Source organism: Lissotriton helveticus, chromosome 5_1, assembly GCF_964261635.1.
Source record: "Lissotriton helveticus chromosome 5_1, aLisHel1.1, whole genome shotgun sequence".
Classification (NCBI taxonomy): Eukaryota; Metazoa; Chordata; class Amphibia; order Caudata; family Salamandridae; genus Lissotriton; species Lissotriton helveticus.
The window spans coordinates 230329071-230350541 of NC_136065.1; the positions used below are offsets into that span (position 1 = coordinate 230329071).

The following is a 21471-nucleotide window of genomic DNA, read 5'->3' on the forward strand; positions in this document are numbered from 1 at the left end:
CTGCCTGTCTTAATTTGTGGATCAGCTTAAGATATGAGCCAACGTTGGAGGCTTCATAATTAATTAAGCCCAGCTCTAGTCTGACCTGTGCTGGCGAGTCAGGTCAGGTCAACATGTTTCTTGCTCCAGTGGCAATTCTTCTGGACCTAAGTGTTCAGTACTACACAGTGAATAAAAAGTGATTTACAACCTTATTCCAGGAGGTCAATAGAAAGGAAGGCCGACAGGTCCTGCTATTGAGTGGCGACCTAAGGAAAATATATGCAAATATGTTTTTAATCATTGAGCGTTTTTCCACAAGAGTGCTTTTTCCAGCATAATATAGATGTGACCTAAGAATGAATGGAACACTGCATTGATCCTTTCTCCATATTTGCAGGGTTTTAGTTCCAAAAAGGGAAATGCCCTTTTTCCTTTGTAAGAAACTGCTGCACGCACTCTTGTTTCTTACACTCTCATCGGGGAACTTTGTACCCTTCTTGTGCTACTAGTCATCCGGACATGTACACTGGACCCCGTTAAAATATTGTCCGCACACGGTTCCCCTTGTTGTTGAAAAAAAAAAAGACTACGAACATCAACCACATACTGAGTTGGCGCAGGGCATCTTGTGGCACATTGGAGAATCAACGTGCAGAGTCAAAGGTTTTGCACGTTGGAGTTTCCGTGACAACACTCATTAGCGGATGCATTCTGGCTGGAATACAAATTGGTACTACTCTTCGTCTCCGGGCCGAAGTCATTTTAGTGGCTTCAGATTAAGCCAGGAGATTCTGAAACCCAGAACCTCTGGGCATGAGCACCTGTCCTCCAGTTGTACAGTAATCGCAAGATAGACCCTTTACAATCTAAGTTATTGGGTGTTGTTTAGTTTGTTTTGTCTTTGGCCCAGTAAGGCCTTTTACAGTGGGCACTGTTTAAGGTTATTTGTCAGATCTTTTGCCTTTTTTTATATTTGCTGGAACAACTGTCCTTGTTTAAATAACTTCTTGTGATGATGTTTCTAAAAACATTGATACACGTTTCCTTTTGAACCATTTGTGATGACACAATGGCACCATAATTTGGTCTTAACTTTTTTTAATGTGCGCACCCTTCCAAGCTTATGCATAGCTACTTGCTGCATATTTTCAAAACCGTTTTTATTAAGAGTTCAAGCAGAATTCGGCACAGCCCTCCACAGTCAGGAGGAGACTGTCAATGATTCACGTGTAGAAGTATGGCAGTGAACCCAGAGTTTCAAAAGGACTTACCCCAACAATCCCCCCCATCCCACCCAGCCCCAAGCAAAAAACTACCCCCCACCCCAGCCCCAACTACCCACCCCTTATCCCACCCTAACCCGGTGCACGTGATCAGCTTATCAACATGAGATGTATAGCAATGGCAGTGTGGGCCAACAGTCTAGGGTACAGGATCCACATCAAGAGACTGAACATCGGCAATGTCTATCGGGGGGTCAAGCATCAGGCCCCTGTAGTCCGCCCACCGCTTCCAGATTTTGTAGTGTTTGCGTGGACACCCCCGGGCTTCGAAGACCGGCAGCTCCAGGCCCATAAGAAAGTCCAATCCTGCCTTCCATACACCAAGCGGGGGGGCCCGGTCGCTCTTCCAGGCCTGTGCCAAGTCCCGCTTGGCCACCACCAGACCCAACAGCAGTAGGTGTCGTTTGTAGATGTTACCCCAACGCCCTCCAGGACATGGAGAAGGCCCAGCCTAGGGGTACGGGGCAGGTCCCACCCCAACACCTCCGACAGGCAGTCCCAAACCCCAGCCCAGAATCTAGTCAGTCTCTCACAGGACCACACAGTATGGAAAAGCGTCCCCCTTTCAGTACCGCACCTCAGACACTCCGGGGCGGCTATCAGGCCCGCTCGCCACAGACGGTCCCTAGTATAATACGCCCTGTGGAGGTATTTGAATTGGATAAAACGAAGACGAATGGCTATGGCAGTACCACGGGGAGATTCAAGGGCCTCACGCCAGTCATCCTCATCCAGGGGGCCGACATCATTCTCCCAGGAGGCCTTCAACGTCGACAGGGAAGGGGAACAGTGCGTGACCAGGGAGCGGTATATCTGAGAGACCTTCTTGTCACCCAGGTCCCCCATAAAGAGTTTCGCTTCAATGGGACTAAATTCAGGGAGTTGCTCCAGGCCCACTAGGCTAGGGGCAAGGGCGTGGCGGAACTGGAGGTACCGGAAGAATTGGGACTTGGGCATGTTAAATTCAGAACTAAGGTCCTGAAAGGACTTAAGCGTAGTGCCAGTAAGAACATGACCGAGAGACGAGATCCCGATCGCATCCCAGCCGCCAAACCCCGATAAGGAAGCCAACGCTGGAAGCAAGCCATTACGCCACAACGGGGTCTCGGCCGTTAGCCTACCCCACCAACCCACACGATGCAAGGCTTGTCGCCAGATCGCGAAGACCACCTGAGTGACTCTCGGCAACAATCTCCTCCGTCTGGCCGAATACAATAAGGTGTGTAGGGAGGCACCATCCATCAGGGAGTGCTCTAGGGCATAGGCCAGATCACTATGGTCCCCGTACCACCACTCGTTAAGCACCAGGAGGTGGGAGGCTTGATAATAAGAAAGCAGATCCGCGGACGCCAAACCGCCGCAGTAAGTAGAGAGAAAGCACGTGCGCAGCGCGACTCTAGAAGCACCCCCAGCCCACAGAAACCGACCCAGCACCGAGTTAACACTGCGGAACCACCGTGAGTCGATCCGGAATGGATGGTTCTGCAGTTGGTAGAGAAGCCGAGGTAAGGCCACCATCTTAAAGATGGCCGACCGACCATAAATGTTAAGGGGCATACGCGTCCACGTCTTGACGTCCATCTGGACCCGATCCCACACCGGCTGGACATTCCGATCCCACGCTACCGAGGCCGAAGTCGAGAGGAAAACACCCAAATACTTCACGCCATCAGCAGCCACCCGAAGGGATGCAGCCCACGGACAGCAGGCCGAGTCACCCCCCAACAGCCACAGGGTCGACTTACGCGGATTAAGAAAGAGCCCCGACGCCTGACCAAACTCCTGCATCAACTCAAGGACACGGGGGCCCGTACGCTGCCAATCTGTCATGAAGAAGAGTACGTCATCCGCATACAAAGCTATGCGGTCCGAGTGGTCCGTCCCCCACACAAAGCCTCGATAAATGGCATCTCGGCGCACCCGGGCGGCCAACGGCTCCATAGCCAGTGCAAATAGGTACGGGGAGAGGGGGCACCCCTGACGCGTACCCCTGGTCACAGGAAAACGAGCTGCGACCGCTCCAGAGACCCGTACCGACGCCGTGACATCCGTATAAAGCAACCTAACATAGGAGACAAAGACCGGGCCCAAGTTCAGCAGCGGCAAGAGAGCAAAAAGATAGGTCCAGCTGACCGAATACTTGCTGCATATTTTGACTTTGAAAATGATCTTCCTGATTGCAATTACTTCAGCTTGTTGCATGAGTAAATTTTAGGCACTGTTGGTGGAATATATGACGTTACATCGCAGTGTTTACACTGCGATATCTTTACAACGCTGGCATTACAATGCAAGTCGTTACAACAACTTGCGTTGGAGGGTACTGGACTTAGGAATAGTATGATTTACTATTCCAACTCCATTCTATATACAGTGGTGAATGTGTTGGAATAGTAAATCCTACTATTCCTTCGGTTAGAGCACCATCTACTGCAAGTCATTGTTATGTCTTTCGTTGTAACACCCGTGTTGTAAAGGTATCGCGCTGTAAACACCACAATGTAACCGATGTTTCCCCTGTTGGTGTATGTGCCCTACACTCACTGCTTAATTTGAGCCAGTGGTTTCCGGTGCTTGACATGTTACTTAATTGTTTTTTTGTTTTTTTTAAACAATCTTTGTTTTTTTTCCCCTTTTTCTTCTGCTGCCAAACAGACATTCACTTTGCTCATGTCGTCCATATATCATTATAGGCCGTTGGTAGAGAAGGCCTGCATCAAATATGTTACATAGTCAATATCGTGTTTATCCTGAAATGGTACACTCAACAATTAGTACTATGTAGTGTATTCTCACATTCTACAGGTCGCTTAACAGTATACGTATAATACATCAATACCCAGTAACACCCCCCTCCTCCCTTCTAACTCCCCCCCCCCCCCCCCTCCCCCACCTCCGGCCCTGGTAACGCAGTGTGATAATCAACTGAGCGTCTCTTGCTAGTTGAATTACTTTGCATGTATTTTCTGATCGTACTGCTCCGTCTATATACTGTAGGAGCTAATATGCATAGTACCATTTTAGTTCGTCACTGTTGGGTACTCGGAACGACTGAGGTATTGTCCGGGTTAATATTTCTATATGCTTTCACCATTATGTCCCAGTCCAAGGAGATTGGGTTTTTCCTCAGACCACGGGTGCCTCTCTACGCAGCGCCGCACTTTCCGCTCCCGCCCATCTGAGCAATTAATTCTGCCACAGACACAGGGTGGGGGCTCTGGCTGACTTCCAGCGCATAGTGATGGACCTTTTTGCCACTATAAGCGCGAAGTCCAGAAAACGGAGCTGAACCTTTTGGGATTTCGTCCGTCTACGACTACCTAGTATGCACTCAAGGGCCGTGTTCCCCATGGGTAGACTTGTTACGTTTCCCAATATGTGTGTAACCCCTCTTCAATGCATACACATGTCCACACCATATGAATGAGGTCCACTTCAGGTAATTTACATCAGGGGCAGTGATGTGCTGTTTCCGAGTACATTCTGTGCTGTCGTTGCGGGGTTAAGTAGGCTCTGTTTATAATCATATATTGAGTAAACTTGAACTTGGCATTGCTTGGTATTTTCTGCGGATATTCCAGTATGTCCCCCCATTCCCTGTCTGTTAAGTCCCGTCCTATATCTGCCACCCACTGTGTCCGCAGGACATCTAGTGGGATTTGGGCATGCGTACGGATACTGATATATAACATTTTAATGAGGTGGCTTCCATGTCCCATGTAATACAGAGATTTGACAAGCTCATTCGTCTGAGGTTCCTCCGGTTGCGGGGCCCATTGTCTTTTAATGTAATTTAATAGGGCGGCATGTGTCATGTACAATGTGGTAGGCGCTTCAGTGGCACGTGTAAAGGCATTGTGGTCCATAAGTGTCCCATCTCCAAAATGTGCCCCTATAGTCTGAACCCCCACATCCGACCAGGATCCAAGCACCGTTTGCGTTAGCCAATGGCACCTCAATCAATGGAATGTTAGCGGCGTAGCTACCGCCCCTAGAGGTATATCGTAGTGCCTTTCCCCTACAGTGTAGTGCTGTCTGAAGGAGGTGTGGACGCGCCGGGGGCACCTACTATGGCAACAATAAAGTATGTAGTGTTCCCTGTTCAATATGCCTGGAGCTATAATCGATTTCCTGCAAGTTGCGCCCTGCAGCCCAGTAGGACAGCCATTGAACTTGGCATGCATAATAATACACTTTGAAATCTGGAGCTCCCAGGCAGCCCCCGTGTGTTGATTTGGAGTTTCTTGAGGCTTATTTGACATCGTCCCGGACCCGATTTCAAGTCTATGAGGATATTGTCAAGTGTATTAAAGGTCGTTGCGGGTATTAATAACAGCAGATTTGTGAAGTACTACCATCTCTTAGATAAGGCCACGCGGCCCATAGCCGATAAGGGCAATGTGGTCCAGAAAGCTACCTACAATCGTATTCCCCGGATGGCCACTTTACTTAATTGTTAACACCGGCACTTATGACAGCTGCCACATGGTAGCGATGTTTGTATAATTCAGAGATGAGCAGAATAGCTATTTATTCTGAATACATTCAAAACAACTAACACATGCCTCCCAAGCCATTGTTGTTGCTTTGGGGGCAGGAAGATAGTCTGAACTGTCACACTTGTAGCAGTGTCTTGTTTAGTAGTTGTATAGGTACCATCACTGGCAATGCTGGCAGTGGCAACTGGTGGTGCAACCTGCGGAGGCCTCCTGCCTAGAGCCCCGACATTTATTGTTTTACAAATTAAGCACTGCTTACACCACCTTTTTTACAGACAAACTGATATTGAGAACTGGTGGCCTTCTTGCCTAAAGTTAGGACTCCTTTTCACGTTGAGCAATCTATCACCCTGCCTTCGTTCTTTGACCCTCCTCATGCCTCGAAAGAGCAGGAGCGGTTACATTGGCTGGACACAAAAAAGGCTTTAAGCTTTTATTTTGATTGTACCAAGGATCATCATGTGGATGATCAGCTTTTCTGTGGGGTTTAGAAATGGAAGGCTTTGCAGAAGGGGACCCGATCTTGGTGGAAAGTCCTCTGCAATCAGGTCTGTTATGCATTGGCCAAGAATCCGCAACCAGAAGGTCTGAAAACCCATTCGAATAGGGCTAAGGCTGCTCCCACTGCATTGGCACGCATAGTACCTGTCCTTGATATCTTCCAGGCTGTGACAAGGGCTTCATTGCATAGGTGCACAAAACACTTCTGCCACAGCAACCAGGTGTACTCCACAGACCCTCCACCTGGGGAGGTACTGCTTTGGTGTCTATTCTAGTCTGGCGTCTGGTGACTCTTAAATGTGGAATCCATAGAGTACCCTCCAGAAAGACCATTACCGAAAGTAATTAACTTTTACATTACTGGCTTTTCACCATATTTTACCTCACTCAATGTTTTTCATCGATCTCAGAAAGGCGTACTTCTAGTCTTCCATTCCTTGCAAATGCCGTTTGTTTCAGAATTGTGATAAATAATCATCACTTTAAAAACACATTTCACCTTTGGTTTCAGTGTGGCCTCTCCCAACACCTTTTCTAAATTCTTGGGAGCTGCTGTAGCTCATCTTTATAGAGTGCAGATCTAGATCTAATCCTAGATAAATGACAATCAACTCAAAGCCCAATTTTGTCATAACATTCTTCGTAATTTTTTTTAAACAGCCTTTAATTTACAAATATTGGTCCTCTAAATCAGTTATAACAAATGACCATTTGTGAACAAGAGTCACAAAATTGATTACTTCAGAAGAGAGACTATGTTCTTCAGGTTGGATGTATTTGGGCCAGTAATCACACAATGGTGAAACAGAAATCCGTTCTTTAGAATTCTGTGAAACCCTCCATTTTCATTCTCACTCATGAATGATTGCACATAAAGCCACTTCATACCTGTTTGGGAAATCAATTAAGTAAGTAGCTGGGGATTTGGGACGAAGAGAGGCTTCTGGCACCCTTTTCCATATTTATTCGAGCATCTTTTCAGAAACCATTACTTGCATGTCAGTATTAACCACTGCCTCTATGGCAAAAGGAGAACTAAGGTTGATAATCTGGGAATCTAAGGTGTCCGGCACACAAAAGAAAATTCTTAGAACAGCAACCTCTTTTAGCTGAATGCAGGTCCGCCGCTTTCCAGGTTTTCATTTTCCATCAGTAATGTCCAATTAATTTCTAAATCAATTGAACAATACAGCACCATCAGATCAAGCAAGTGAAAATGAAGATCCCTTTCAAAGAAACTCAAGCAATCTGGTATTTGCTTTTGTCTATGAATCTTAAATTGTTTCTCGTAGACTTATCAGGTGCCCAAAATGTGAATTTGTGATGTCTTTGGAAACTGGGGAATTACTTAACATATACTTGTTCCCTACAGAAGGAAAAGCAAAAATTTGCTTTCATGTCCAGGGATGTGGAACCCAACACCAAGGACGATGTCTTCATAATCAATTTCCCCATCTTCTTTGTGTGTTGTGAAGCTTCTAATCCAACTAAAGGAAAGTAGATTCATACTGCATATTGTTTCACCAGTCTTTAACGAGGCCTTCTGGAAGACCGCATGGATATTCTGAAAGAATACAATGGACTTCCCACTAGCAATTCATGTGCATTCAGATGGCAAATTATCTGCTAACCTTAGACCTGTATCTACCACAACAATCCAGCAAGGCAAAGTGGATTTGTTAAAAACCTTGACATACAATCATCTGCATACCATATAATTCAACACATGGAATAAATAGGCTTGTAGACCCCAGACGTGCAGACCACCATCTATATAGCACGCAGCTAGGTGACATCATTGTGAGGGCATAATTCTCCCTTTATCCCCACTCAACACTGTCAACATCTTCTGCTAGTCTTCGAATGTCATCTAGTAGGTTGTCATTTATACTCCCCTCAGACCTGTGGATCTCTTCCTCCAACAGCCACTGTCTTGCATATCATTCCTATAAACTGGAGTTGGGGTACTAGACAATTGCATTATTATCTGCCTTTTAGCTAGCAGCAGTAACAGGGTCACAAATCTAAAATTTAAATTCCCTGTCTTAGGTGTTGTTTTAAGGCGTAAGGCACCGTTCTTAAGGGAATGGTTAACTATTGCACCTATTGTATTCCTTAGGGCATTTGTGGCCTATCACCAGTACCTTTCCAATATGCTGCATCTAGTGTAGAAATTTAGCCTCCCTTTATCAGTAACTTGGGCAGTCTCCTGCTCTAGCCTGGCATATTTTTTATCAAGTTTTGATGGGATAGGATTGGCCCTGTGCAATATTTTCAACTGAGTAAGGCAATATCCTGTATTGCTTGTAGCTATTCATGCAGTATCAATACCTTAATCCAGTTAGTATCAGACAGTTGTGCACTGGTGTCTTTCTTGCACTTTTCTTGGATCAAGGTGGATGTTATCAGATGCCCTTTGCTAAGTGCAGAATCGTGGATTAGTGGAAATCGGTCTGCCACCCGGAGAAAGGTCAGCAAACTGCCAGTACACTTGATTTGGACAGTTTCCCCTGAAATCCCTCCCAGGTGAGGCAAGTAGCCCTCATGATTGTATCAAAGAAAAGAAATTGACTAGACTTTACCCCAAACCGACATGTATTATGCCTAAGCGTCTGGTACCTATCATCATCATCATCATCATCATCATCATCAAGGCCTTTCATCACACGGCAACCACCTTAAGTCCATCCATCTATATTAGCGGTGTACCACAACTTATTGAAATGGGGAGGACCCAGTACCTCTGCTTCAGACAGGAACAGAACCTTTTTTAATCACTCTCTTCAACTCCCAGTCTTAGATTAGGGGCATCAGCATGTTGAAATGTCGGGTCTTGGACCAGCCTTTTTGGGTAGCATAAACAAACGCATAGCAGCCAGCTCCCAGGAGCATCAAAGATTGCACCATATAGGAAACCTCCTTCTCATGCATCCTTTTCACCATTCCGGTGGTCACTGATTACATGGGAAGGCTTAAAGGTTTATCCACTAGGGACAAGTTTGGTCACCCTTGGGTGAGAACAGTTTATTCTGAATTGTTTAGTCCAACACATCTGTAGTGAAGAATCTGTACACAAAATGAAAGTCTTCTTTATTTGGCATCCGAGTGTCCTTTTAACAGCAATGCTTCCAGGCATCTGGCATATCCAGCATTCCAGCAGTGACACACTTAACATTCTTTTTCTAGGACCATTCTTTTCATATCTACCTTTTTATACAAGCAAAACAACTTGTTGTCTACTCACTAATAAAGTCTCATTGTGCATACTAAGATCTAATAAACTTAGCAAATGATGAACAATGCCATTATATTGGTAACGTTACATAAATACAAAAAATATAAATAATATAGTGGTATAAATTCCTACTCGACATAAAATGGATGAGCAAATCAGAAGAGATTACTTAGAGTAATTAATTGGATGCAAATGCTTTAGATAGTCTAACTCTGGTCTTGGAAGAAACATGAAATTCATTACCAAGATGAAGACAGAACTGTTCCTTTGAACACACTAGCATCACTATTCTCACTATATCGTACAAGAATTCTCCCATCCAATTTATTTATTTATTTTTTACACTTGTATGGCGCACAGCTACCCAAAAAGGGTTTCCCGGCGCCGATGACTTAGCGATGAACCGAAGTAAGGGGTAAATTTGGTCAGTGGGTTTATTTCTGGAAAAGCCAGGTTTTTATGTTCTTTCTGAATCTAGCATAGTTTTCTTCTTTGCGGATGTGGGGGGCGGGAGTTTGTTCCAGAGAGTGGGCCCTAGGACAGCGAAGGATCTTCCTCCCATTCTCGCTAGTTTGAACCTAGGGGCCGTAAAGTTTGCAGCGGTCTGGGAGCGCAGTTCTCTTCCCGGGATGTATGGGGTCGCTAAGGATTGCAGGTACTTTGGTGCGGTGCCGGTTTTGATCCTAAACATATAGCTCAGGGCTTTGAACCTGATGCGGTTTTCTACCCTGAGCCAATGTAGGTCATTCAGGTGTTTCGACACACTGGCAGTTTTGGGAATTTTGCATAATAGTCTTGCAGCCGAGTTTTGGACCAGTTGTAGACGTTTAATGACAGCTTGATTTGAGCCCAGGTAGAGAATATTGCCGTAGTCAAGACGAGATGTAATGAGTGCGTTGACTACGGTCTTTTGAGTTGCAAGGGGCAGCATCCATAGGATTCTTTTCAACCATTTCATGATGGTGAAACAAAGGCCTACCACTTTGTTTGCTTGTTTCTTACGTGGGTAGCAGGGGTGGGGAGGTTACCTAGCTCGCAGGGCCAGTGAGTGGCGTTCCATAGATCTTTGTTTTTCCCCAAGAGGAGGACTTCAGTTTTGTCTCCGTTTAACTTCAGCTGGTTTGTAGACATCCAGCTGAAGATATTTTGGATCCAAGTGGCTCCTTCCTCATTACTGTCAAGGGTCACCAAAAAATACTCTCAGGTGATGCATATGTTGGGTCAGAAGTCATAGAATCAAGCAAACTGCTGTTCACACAGTCATCTGGGCCGTCAGTACAGATGCTTTCCCTCAAGGCATCCGGCATCCCCGGCATTCCACGGGTAACATTATTTCCATTCTATTCCAAGGTGGAATCCTGTAGTGGCATACCGCACTACACTACAACATCGGATTGGTAGCATCTGTTTTCGACAGTTGATTCTCCATAACGAGCTCTTCATTGACAGCCATAAACACTAAATAGCTTCACCCATGTACGGGATCCAAAGTACCTTTAGTAAAACATTTTTTGTCTGTCAATCTGCAAGCCATATTTACACAACTTTTGTATATTATCATTTAAAAAGAAGCTATTTAAAAAAAAAACATAACTTTCACTAGTGTAATGCTGCAGGCCTAACTCCATCTTACAGAAAAATACATTGAAGCAACTAAGGATGGAACGTGATGAAAATGGTACTGTACAGGCAGAAGCTGAAAAAAGCTGAAAATTGAACGCTGCATCTTTAATATAGTGGCTCTTAGGGCCACCGTGTTTGAATTTATCTTTTAATTTTTCAGGAATTCAAACTATCAGGGTCCAAACAATGTCCACAGAGAGTGTCCTTCTGCCTTTTGAAAACATTTAAATGCTAAGACGGGGCCTCATCTCAAAAATAATTCACACAGGAAAACCTCTGGCTCGGGGTTTTGCTTTTTAGGTGGTTTATCAAATATCACCAAAACATCTTACACCGTTATATCTTTGTCTAAACGTACCATAGTCTCCACTGATTGACTTTACAGCGTACATATTCCCTCCTAACAAATCATCTGACTTGTAAGAGAGAGGTATTTATATTTGGTGATGAAAGACATAGTTTAAGCCATCGTTTCACTCTTTAATCAATTATTTGCCTGGTGATATTCTCAGTTTTTCCTTCTGTGTTTACTAGCAAGTTATGTTGGAATATATTTTTTCTTTGGGATTTGTATAACTTTGACATGATATCTGAGGAAAGCAAATTTTAAATGTAAGAAAAATCCAGTTAGTGTGCTGCCTAATTGCACTAACATATGCCTGTACGTTTTTATTACTGACAATTATATGTTAATCCATTTGCCCCCTATTCCAGCTCTGGACCGCAGAAGTGTGCATCTTGTATCCAGGAAGGAATTTATGAAGAAGGTGTTTCCATTTTAGAACAGAGCTCTGTAAGTGTACATTTTGAAAACATGAGAATTTCACATATTGCAACACTTAGTGCTGATCTTTCGGGGAGTGACTGTTCAACATAAGACCAGTGCTTTAATTGAATTATATGTGCAAACAGTGTTTCTAGTATGCTTTCTTCTTGGATCAGTCTGAGCTGCCTGCAAATGTGCCCTCCTTCATATTACCCCTCTTTCTCACTACAGTCATCGGAGTATGAGGGTGAGTCCGATCTAGGGATAGGCCCCCTTTGGCATCTGTGCAGAACTCCTTATTTTCCATCATGGGATCTTCATCAGTATCTTTAACATAAAATGGCTGTGCCCATGAGCAAGATCTTAGAACACACTTCCAAAGAGAGATTGGAATATCATTCATGAAACGCACCCTTCTAACCCATAAAATCAATTGTAAATGACTAACCTTTTACTCATTTTGTCAATTGTTTTATTTTTCACGTACCTTACATTATAATAACCACTAATATCCATCCTAAAGGAAAAAGTAGACGGAAAAGAAACAATGATGCGTATGACCTATTAAACCCCCTTGGAGACCATCTGAACCGTGCCCCCTAAAAACTTTCAGGCTGCTCTCATATTGCCTTAGTTAAATATTTTCAACAAACTAATTTATTCCACTGGATCACTTGGCATAACTCTGGACAAACACCTGAATATACAAGACCATATCAGGGCAACCACAAGGGTATCCAATTTCCATCTGATCCCCCTGAGAAAACTCAGACCCTTTTTGCCACCTGATAACCTTTAGTTAGCTGTCCAAACCCTAGTCAAGTCCCGATTAGACTACAATAGTGCTACTCTGGCTGGCTTACCTGAAAGCAAGGCTAGCGCCACTAAGGGCCACACTGAATTCTGCAGCCAGGATCGTCACGGGATCCAGCTGATTTGACGAAATTGCTCCAGTTCTAAAACAGCTAAATTGGCTCCAGTTGGAAGCAAACATCTAGCTGAAGATAGCCTGCATGCCACACAAGGCCCTACACCATAACACTCCAAGCTACTTGGCGAAGAAACTCACTGTCTGGTGGTATTCGCTCCCTAAGAAATGCCAACTTCCTACTATTGTAACCTCAGAAATTAAACAAAAAAATAACTTACAACCACTCATTCTCCAGTTTAGCCCCAAGAATTTGGAATGCATTGCCTCCTGCAATCATGTCTAACCCCTCAACTCCCTCCTTTAAAAAAAAATAGTAAAAATGCATCTTTTGAATAAATTCCTTCAAGAGCAGCCCTGAAGCCATTCTGCTTTACTACTTTCCGGGGCACATCTGGAGCTTAAATTTTCTGATTTGTGTATTATATTATAAATGTTTTGATGATTGCATATTCTTTTTGCATTTCTCCCTTGCATGTGTAACTTTCCTGTTTGTACAGCGCTCGGATACCCTAACTGGTCATGTTCCTGAAATATATTCTAAAGGACACACAGATGCATATTTTAAGATAAAGCAAATGTTTTATGGGATGTACTCTAAAGCCTGTTTTAATTCACCATTCCCAGACGTATGTGCACGCTTGTATGTATGTTCACAAGTGCATTGCTAAAAATTAAACTTGCACTGTGAAGACATGTTGGAATGAAGAAAGAGACAAAATACAGTATGCTTGTTATTGTGTCTGATAAAATTCAAGATTCTCAGATTCATGTGTATGCTTGTAAATGAGCTCTCAGACGCACCACCAGAAGTATAAATGGCTCTATGAAGACATAGTAAAATGAAGAGAGTGCCAAACTTCAAAGAGTTATGTATTGTTAAAGAAGAATTTCAAAGTTCTCAGATGCGCATGCACGCTTTTGTCCGGACTCACAAAACATTAAGAATATAACTGTCATTGAGAAAGCATGATCATTCGAACAAAGTAGCCAACCGTAGAGTGCACGACAATATTAGAATAATTCTGGCCATTCAATGGAGTGTAACAAAGACAGCCGCTACAATTCATAGGTATTGTTAGTTTTATAACATGTGCATATTGGTGTCAGGGCTCGCAGGCACAAAACAACTTGTATAAATGATACCTCAACAGTTAACTGCGTCTATTGGCTTGTGGTTCATATTTATAATAGGGTACAAATGCCCAAAACATAAATATATAATGCACAGCCTGTCAACAATATGAAACATATTTTGACTGATTAAGTGTACGTAGCATATCATGATTCACTTAAAAACTGACCAATTATTGAAAGCACTGGAATATGCTATGACATCACAAGAAACCCTGTAAAAGAAACAGCATGGAAGTCAATTAAAAACTTCCAATGATTTCAAAAAGTCATTTTAGCGAACCCAAATGAATATTTAGAATGTGCATAAAGATTAATCGGGCATGATTGAAGCTTCAAACATCGTTACAAACATGATGGTCCATAAGAGCATGCTGCTCTGAGGCTCGTGATATATACAAGCACAGTAATCTTAAGGAAAGGAAGGGGCACATTACGTAGAAAGGCAGCCCCCGTAACTGTCCAGTTCTTTGTACTGTTTGTCAATAAGAATTCTACAAACCATTGTGCACATATATGATAAGACCAACTGGATATGTTATCAACAATGTTTGTGACTCTCTAAGAAACAAGCGATTATTGCAGGTGCCTGAACCAATAAAGGTAATCACAAACCTCCCAAGACTTACCAGTGAGTATCGTAGCTCACTGACGGTATAGTGCAGCGAAAATGGAATGTCGAAAACCCCGCTTCCAAGCCCAGGCGTTTAAATACTCAAGTATTTGGCATCACCTACGGCTGTCATGACAACCAATGTCGCTAGTGTGCGCTAAACAGTCGCCATCTTTGAATGCTTTACAAATAAGTGAACAAACATTTTTAACCACTACTGTGAAGTTTATCTGAGCTCTTACCGCTTGCTGCCACAGGGCAATGACGGTTAACTGCATGTCGCCTCATCGCCAGGCATGTCTGAGAATACCAAGGAACTACTCCATAAATGACATTGGTCGAACTTGACGTGTTAGGAGAACCTGACTTCATATCTCCAGGGGCCCGTGTGCCTGTTTCCATCTGCCTCCTTGACCCCTGCTTTTACGAGCCTCCTCGCCAGCTTGCTTCCCGCTGCCTCCCGCTGTCTCCCGCCGCCGCACACTCTCTCCATCAGAGTGCGGCCGCCGAGTGGAGAGCGGGACAAGGTGCCTCTGCGGACTTCAACCCCCAGCAGCCCACGCGGTACACGCACCACTCAACCGCGCCGGGAGGCGCATAAAGACCAGCGTCATTCCCAGCTGAGTGGGGAACTGACTTTATATCTCCAGGGGCCTGTGTGCCTGTTTCCATCTGCCTCCTTGACCCCTGCTCTTACGAGCCTCCTCGCCAGCTTGCTTCCCGCTGTCTCCCGCCGCCGCACACTCACTCCATCAGAGTGCGGCCGCCGAGTGGAGAGTGGGACAAGGTGCCTCTGCGGACTTCAACCCCCAGCAGCCCACGCGGTACACGCACCACTCAACCGTGCCGGGAGGCGCATAAAGACCAGCGTCATTCCCAGCTGAGTGGGGAACTGACTTCATATCTCCAGGGGCCCGTGTGCCTGTTTCCATCTGCCTCCTTGACCCCTGCTCTTAAGAGCCTCCTCGCCAGCTTGCTTCCCGCTGCCTCCCGCCGCCGCACACTCTCTCCATCAGAGTGCGGCCGCCGAGTGGAGAGCGGGACAAGGTGCCTCTGCGGACTTCAACCCCCAGCAGCCCACGCGGTACACGCACCACTCAACTGCGCCGGGAGGCGCACAAAGACCAGCGCCATTCCCGCCTCGCGGGACCGTTCGCGGGTCGAGCCGGGCGAAGCCTGGGCAAAGGGCGGGCCGTCTGTGGCCGTCTGTGGCCTGACGGAGACTGGACTGGGCCACCACTCTTGAATTTCGACCACAAGGTACTGTTCATTTCCAACCTCCTGCTTATTTGTGGCCTTGATCTATTGCAATAATGGGGAAGAGGAAATCCACTGAGGATTTAAATGACTGTGCTGGCGTGATGGCTAAGGGAGGGAAGCAAGCCAAGAAATCCAAGTGTAAACCAGTTAGAAAGCGGCAGACACACGCGGGAGTTAATTGTGTCATTGACAGAATTGAGGACTTGGTGCAAGACTGTACAGATCTGCTAACATCTGCTCCCAATCATGGGGAAAGAGCCTTAGAGGGATGTAGTACTGTGAGTGCCCCGGAAGCTAATAGTAAAAAGCGAGGGGCTGCTGTTATCCCAGAAATGTTTACCAACAAGCAGGCCACGAGGTCTAAAACGGTTTTGGTAGAGTCGGGAGAGCTCATTACAGACCAGTCTCAAATACCCACACATCCTAATTATAGTTCTGTTGATATGAGCGTATTACCCTGCAGCAACAGGTTTTCTGTTCTAGCACAAATTGAAAAATGTAATGCTGAAAGTAGATCTGAGGCGCTTGAGCCTGGTCCACCCCGAGTAGAAAATATTCTGAATGTGGCTACTATTTTGGGGACGCCCGGGCTAGCTGATCCAACCAATAACCCCCTGTTTAAAATTGTAAATCATTTGTGTGACTTGGTCGTAAATATGCAAACCAAGATCGATCAACTTAGTATTGCTGTAAGTAATTTAAGGGTGGGCTCTGTCAAAGGCCTTGCCGTAGCTAACCTTGCTGATTGTAAATGTAAAACTGCAAATTTAGAAGGAAGCCTAGGGAAAGTTCCCCCCTTGTCCAACTTGTCCACTGCTCAGGACACTCCTGTGAATCCAAGCCACATATCCACAAACACGGGTTGAACAGGGAGTGCAGCTATTACAACCAACCACGCCACCCAAAGAACTGGTCCAGTGTTAACTGCCCCAACTAGTGGGTTATCTGGGAACCCAGGGAATAAAAGTGGTTATCAAGCAAGTCAGGCTGTACGGCAACCCGTGTCTAGCCGACAGTACCCAAGACCTGTTCCACCAAGCCAAAATGTTATGCCATCTAATTTTTATCTGGGTAAATCTCCCCCTGTGTTCCTGATTAATATTCCCAAGCTGCCTATTGGCAGGGCTCATGAAACTCCTGAAGCACTTACCAACAAAGCAATTCACAGGATTAGGTACGTGAGGGGCTGTAGGTCAGTCGTCAGGGAGGACATTTCCCGTGCAGTGAGGCTTTTCTCCCAGGGTGATGCACACGATTGCATAAAACTAGATTTTAAAAACCCGATGATAGCGGGAGAATTATTAAATTTAGAATTTAGATCATGTTCCCCGGATCACTCAAGGATCCAGATGAGACCAACTCCTCCCCAAGCCTGGCTCTCTGAAGGAAGAAATATTGGTAAGGACACATTTTTGGCAAACTTGAGTTTGGATCATAATGATTGACTCCAGTTTAAAGTTACTAACGGGGCGAGTAGTGATTTAACTACTCACAAAGCCTAGGCCCCGACCTATCTAATGATCTGGACATCTCTCTTGAAGTCCCACCCTTGCTCCCGTACTCGACATGTATGGCTGCGCCCTCATCTATGGCTGCTGAGTCAACAAAGCAGGAATATACCGTGTCTACCATTGGTAAATCTGGGTCTGTTCTTTCCTGGAATATAGCTGGTCTTCAATCTAAAGCTGAATCCCCGGAGTGGATGTCATTTATTAGCCAGCATGATATATGCCTATTCCAGAAAACCTGGCTACTGGACCCATTACACCTACCTGATTATTTAAATTACAGCATTCCGGCAGAGAAGATAGGCAAGGGTCGTCCGTCTGGTGGCCAAACTATCTGGATCAGACCGGACCTTGGTGCTACTATTAAAGTCATTCACTCCACTCATAGGGATCTACAGGTCCTAAGACTTGTGTTCCCTAACCAAGAGCCGATTAACATCTATAATGTCTATGCTCGAAGCACAGCTGGGAAAAAGTCATTAGTACTTGCCCTCCTGGAAGAGATGCTTCATTCTCCTCTTCCTCATTCTAACTCAATTTTGGGAGGAGATTTTAATGTTACTTTCGAACCCATTGTATGTGATAACTGGAATATATCGGACGATGAGGATAGGGAATGGGGGATACCTAAACTTGAGCTTAAACCAATTAAAGAGTGGTCAGATATAGTCATTCAAATGAATTCTATTTGTCTAAACAATGGTCTAAGAGCTACAAATGGAAGATCACTGGGTGATAAAGACGGGGCTAACACTTTCAAAAGCGGCACCAGAGAAAGTAGAATAGATTATATTCTGCTCAACCTGGGGACATGGAGATTTCTCCAGGACATGCTAATTATAGATAGGATAGAGAGTGACCATAATCCCCTGTGCATGACTCTCTCCTACTGGAGTACTCCCGGTAAGGATGTGTCTCTTACCCCCATTACGAACGCAGTCCTATCGAACGATATGCGACATGTCCGATGATCGAAAGTTTCTATTAATCCATTTAATATTGATTTTATAAATCAAATCAAAAGCTTGCTCAAGCAACTCGTGATCTAGAGGAACTGGTTGAAAAGGATAATGTCCTTCCTTCTCAAGAGGAAGGAACAAGGGTCCATGAGGCCTTTTTTTGTGAATTGAAAAGCCTTTAAGTTAAGTCCTGTCCAAATAAGGCCCCACGTATACCTGAACCACCTCGTTGGTATTCAGGGGAATGTAGGCAGGCCCGTTTGGACCTGGGCAAAGCCATTAAAAGTGAGTCATGTGAGGATATTCGGATAGCCAGATCCATGTACAAAAATACTGTCTACATAGCTAAACGTAACTGGGACGAGACTAGGTGGAAAGAGTTAAAGGAGGCAGGTTCCAACAAAGACTCTCGGAGATTCTGGAATGTGTACAGGTGGTGGGTGGAGGGAAACCCAGATAAGCCTCAGAACTGGGTCCCCAAAGATAAATGGGTAGCCTATTTCCAGCCACAATACGCGAGGGATAAGGACTCAGAACCAATTACAGAGACGCTAACCACTTTTACTACTGAGGATATGTTTTCCCTAAAAGAGGTTTGCAGTGCCTTAGATCTAGTGGTTCCTAGCAGAGCGCCTGGTATTGATGGCATCCCCGCGGACTTATTTTTACAGGACAAAAACTCCTGGGGTTCCTACATACTCCTTCTAGCAAACATGATTGCCAGGGGTGCCCCTATACCTTGTTCATGGAACGGGCCGAAATTATACCCGTGTATAAAAAAGGGGACAAGTCCCAGCCAGGAAATTATCGCCCAATCAGCCTGATTGACACCTCCCAAATTTTTTTGGCAGGCTGATTTTAAATAAAGTACTGGAGTGGGAGCGTGTCAACAACATCTTATCCCATCTACAGGCTGGCTTCAGGACCTCAGTTAGTACGGTCGACCAGGTGTTACATTTTACAATGTTGCACTGGACGACTGTATTGATTGGGCATGGTAGCTTGTATGTATCGTTTATAGACTTAAGAGCGGCATTCGACCTGGTTCCGCGCGCTACCCTGTGGAAAGTCCTTAATGAAATGGGTCTGCTGGGTCCCCTTCTTACGCTTTTGAAAAGACTCCATGAACAAAACTATGCACAGATCAGGTGGGGTGGTCCCGGCAGTGTTACGCCCCAGTTCCCAGTGGAATCTGGAGTCCGTCAGGGCTGTGTCCTGGCGCCAACGTTATTTTCGTTATACATTAATGATGTGGCCAAAATGTTAATTGATTCCAACATTGATGCCCCTATCCTTGCTGGAGGAAAAGTTCCTATTTTAATGTTTGCTGACGATTGTCTCTTAGTAGCAAAAACTCCGAGCGGGTTGCAGAAAGCCTTGGTGCTTTTTGATGATTTCTGCTCCGCCCGGGGTTTGGAAGTTAATGTAGCAAAATCCAAATTTATGACTTTTAATGCCCCAAAAACCTTTAAGGTTACTATGATTATGAACAGGCGTCCCTTAGAAAGGGTCCAGGCTTTTACCTATCTGGGCGTTTGTATCCAGCACGACTCGAAATGGAAACAACAGATTGAGCTGGCTACTCTGAAACATCGCCAACTCTCTGGTGCCCTGAGTCTGGAGCATTCCAGGTCCCTTACTAAACCAATAGCTCCCGTATTAGCGGTTTACAATGGAAAAGTGGTTAGTTCCACTTCATACGGGGTAGAACTTTGGGGACCTGAGAACCTACGGGGGATAAAAAGCTCGGAAAATGTATTTATTAGGAATTTGATAAAACTACCACAGAGTACCCCCCTGAATCCCCTTCTCTATGACCTGGGCTTGTCTCCAATAGCCCTCATTGCTTCTTTGCGACCTATTTTATATTGGAGACGGCTTTGGACTACCCCAGAACTAGAGACGTATAGAAGGGGTCTGTTAGATATAATTAGATGTGGTTTTTCTCATGGAATTAAGTGGTTAGTACACATCAGGGGTGTTCTGACTGATCTAGGTTTAAGAGATTTGTGGAAAGATCCAACAAATGCAAGGTTCCCACCGAAGAAGTCTTTAAAGGACCAGTACTGAAGCTTATGGCTGTTAAGATCTTCAAGTCCACAGCCCCTTGTTCGCTGACCGGTGCGTTTATGGACTTTAAGGATGGACCGCTTCTGGAAGATTTCTGGGATGTTATCTCAAAACCTTTAGACCGCAAACTTTATTTCCAGTTGAGAATTGGTAGCTTACCTGTTAGGGCTTTTACCTATAAGTGGTCTAGGGGGGACAAAGCCGGCTGTCCAGCATGTCCGGCGCTCTCTGAGACTGTTGGTCACTTATTATTTGAATGCCCAGCGTATGCGGCCCCACGACGAATGTGGCTACGCCCAATGTGCAGGTTGCTGGGCACGGACAGTGGCCTGGCCGCAGTTAGAATAATATGTACCTGTACAAATATGACTGTATATGTGGCAGTGGCAAACCTTTTGGGGTGGGCATGGACCATCAGAAGTGATTTGTTAATAGATTAACTTTTTCCAGGTGATTATTAAATCCCTTATGATGTAATGCTAATGAATTCATTATGTAAATATATCAATGTTATACCTCCAATTTTTTTTTTAAAGAGATAGAATTTGCTCATTTTTATTCGTTTTAACCTGTACTTTTTAATCTGGATTTTATGCTTTTATGACAATCGTCGAATAAAGCTTGTTTGAACTGAACTGAACTGAACTGAGAATCCTAATGTCCTTAAGTCCAACCTTTGTTACAGTAAGATCTTTGCAAATGGACTTTATCATTCTCTGTGCTCTTCCTGCCATCCTTCCAACAGTTTTTCTTTTGGTATGTTTCAGCATGATGAAGGAAGAATCAAATTTGCCCCAAATATTAGAAGCATTTAATTTGCCAGTCAAACCATGTGCAGCGGAGTACTTGAAGCTTTTTTTTTTTAAACTCACGTCTTATTTGGCACGGAGCCTTTAAAACGTCAGGAGTTAAGCGCTGTGCTGGGAAGCAACATTTCAGATATTCTCTATCTTTGGAGTGATTTCACCCATGGATATTTGGTTACTGGATATTTTTGTTGCATGGATGCACTTAGTGTTCCCTGACCTGGTGCATTTGACAGGGCAGTGGGCCCTGAAAAAAGAGAAGGTCTATTTAATTGGGTAATTTACTATAGAGAGTAAAATAGCA

The 21471-nt window shown here is 44.7% G+C and overlaps 1 protein-coding gene across 4 annotated transcripts in view; it reads left to right on the forward strand.

Annotated features, from left to right (window-relative positions):
* Positions 1–21471, forward strand: part of TRAF2 (TNF receptor associated factor 2) — a 500036-nt gene that overhangs the window by 208503 nt on the left and 270062 nt on the right. For all 4 annotated transcript variants that reach the window (XM_078642076.1, XM_078642079.1, XM_078642077.1 and 1 more), the window contains exon 4: positions 11838–11916. In XM_078642076.1, coding sequence (XP_078498202.1) covers positions 11838–11916 — 79 coding nt within the window. The remainder of the gene's footprint in view (positions 1–11837; positions 11917–21471) is intronic.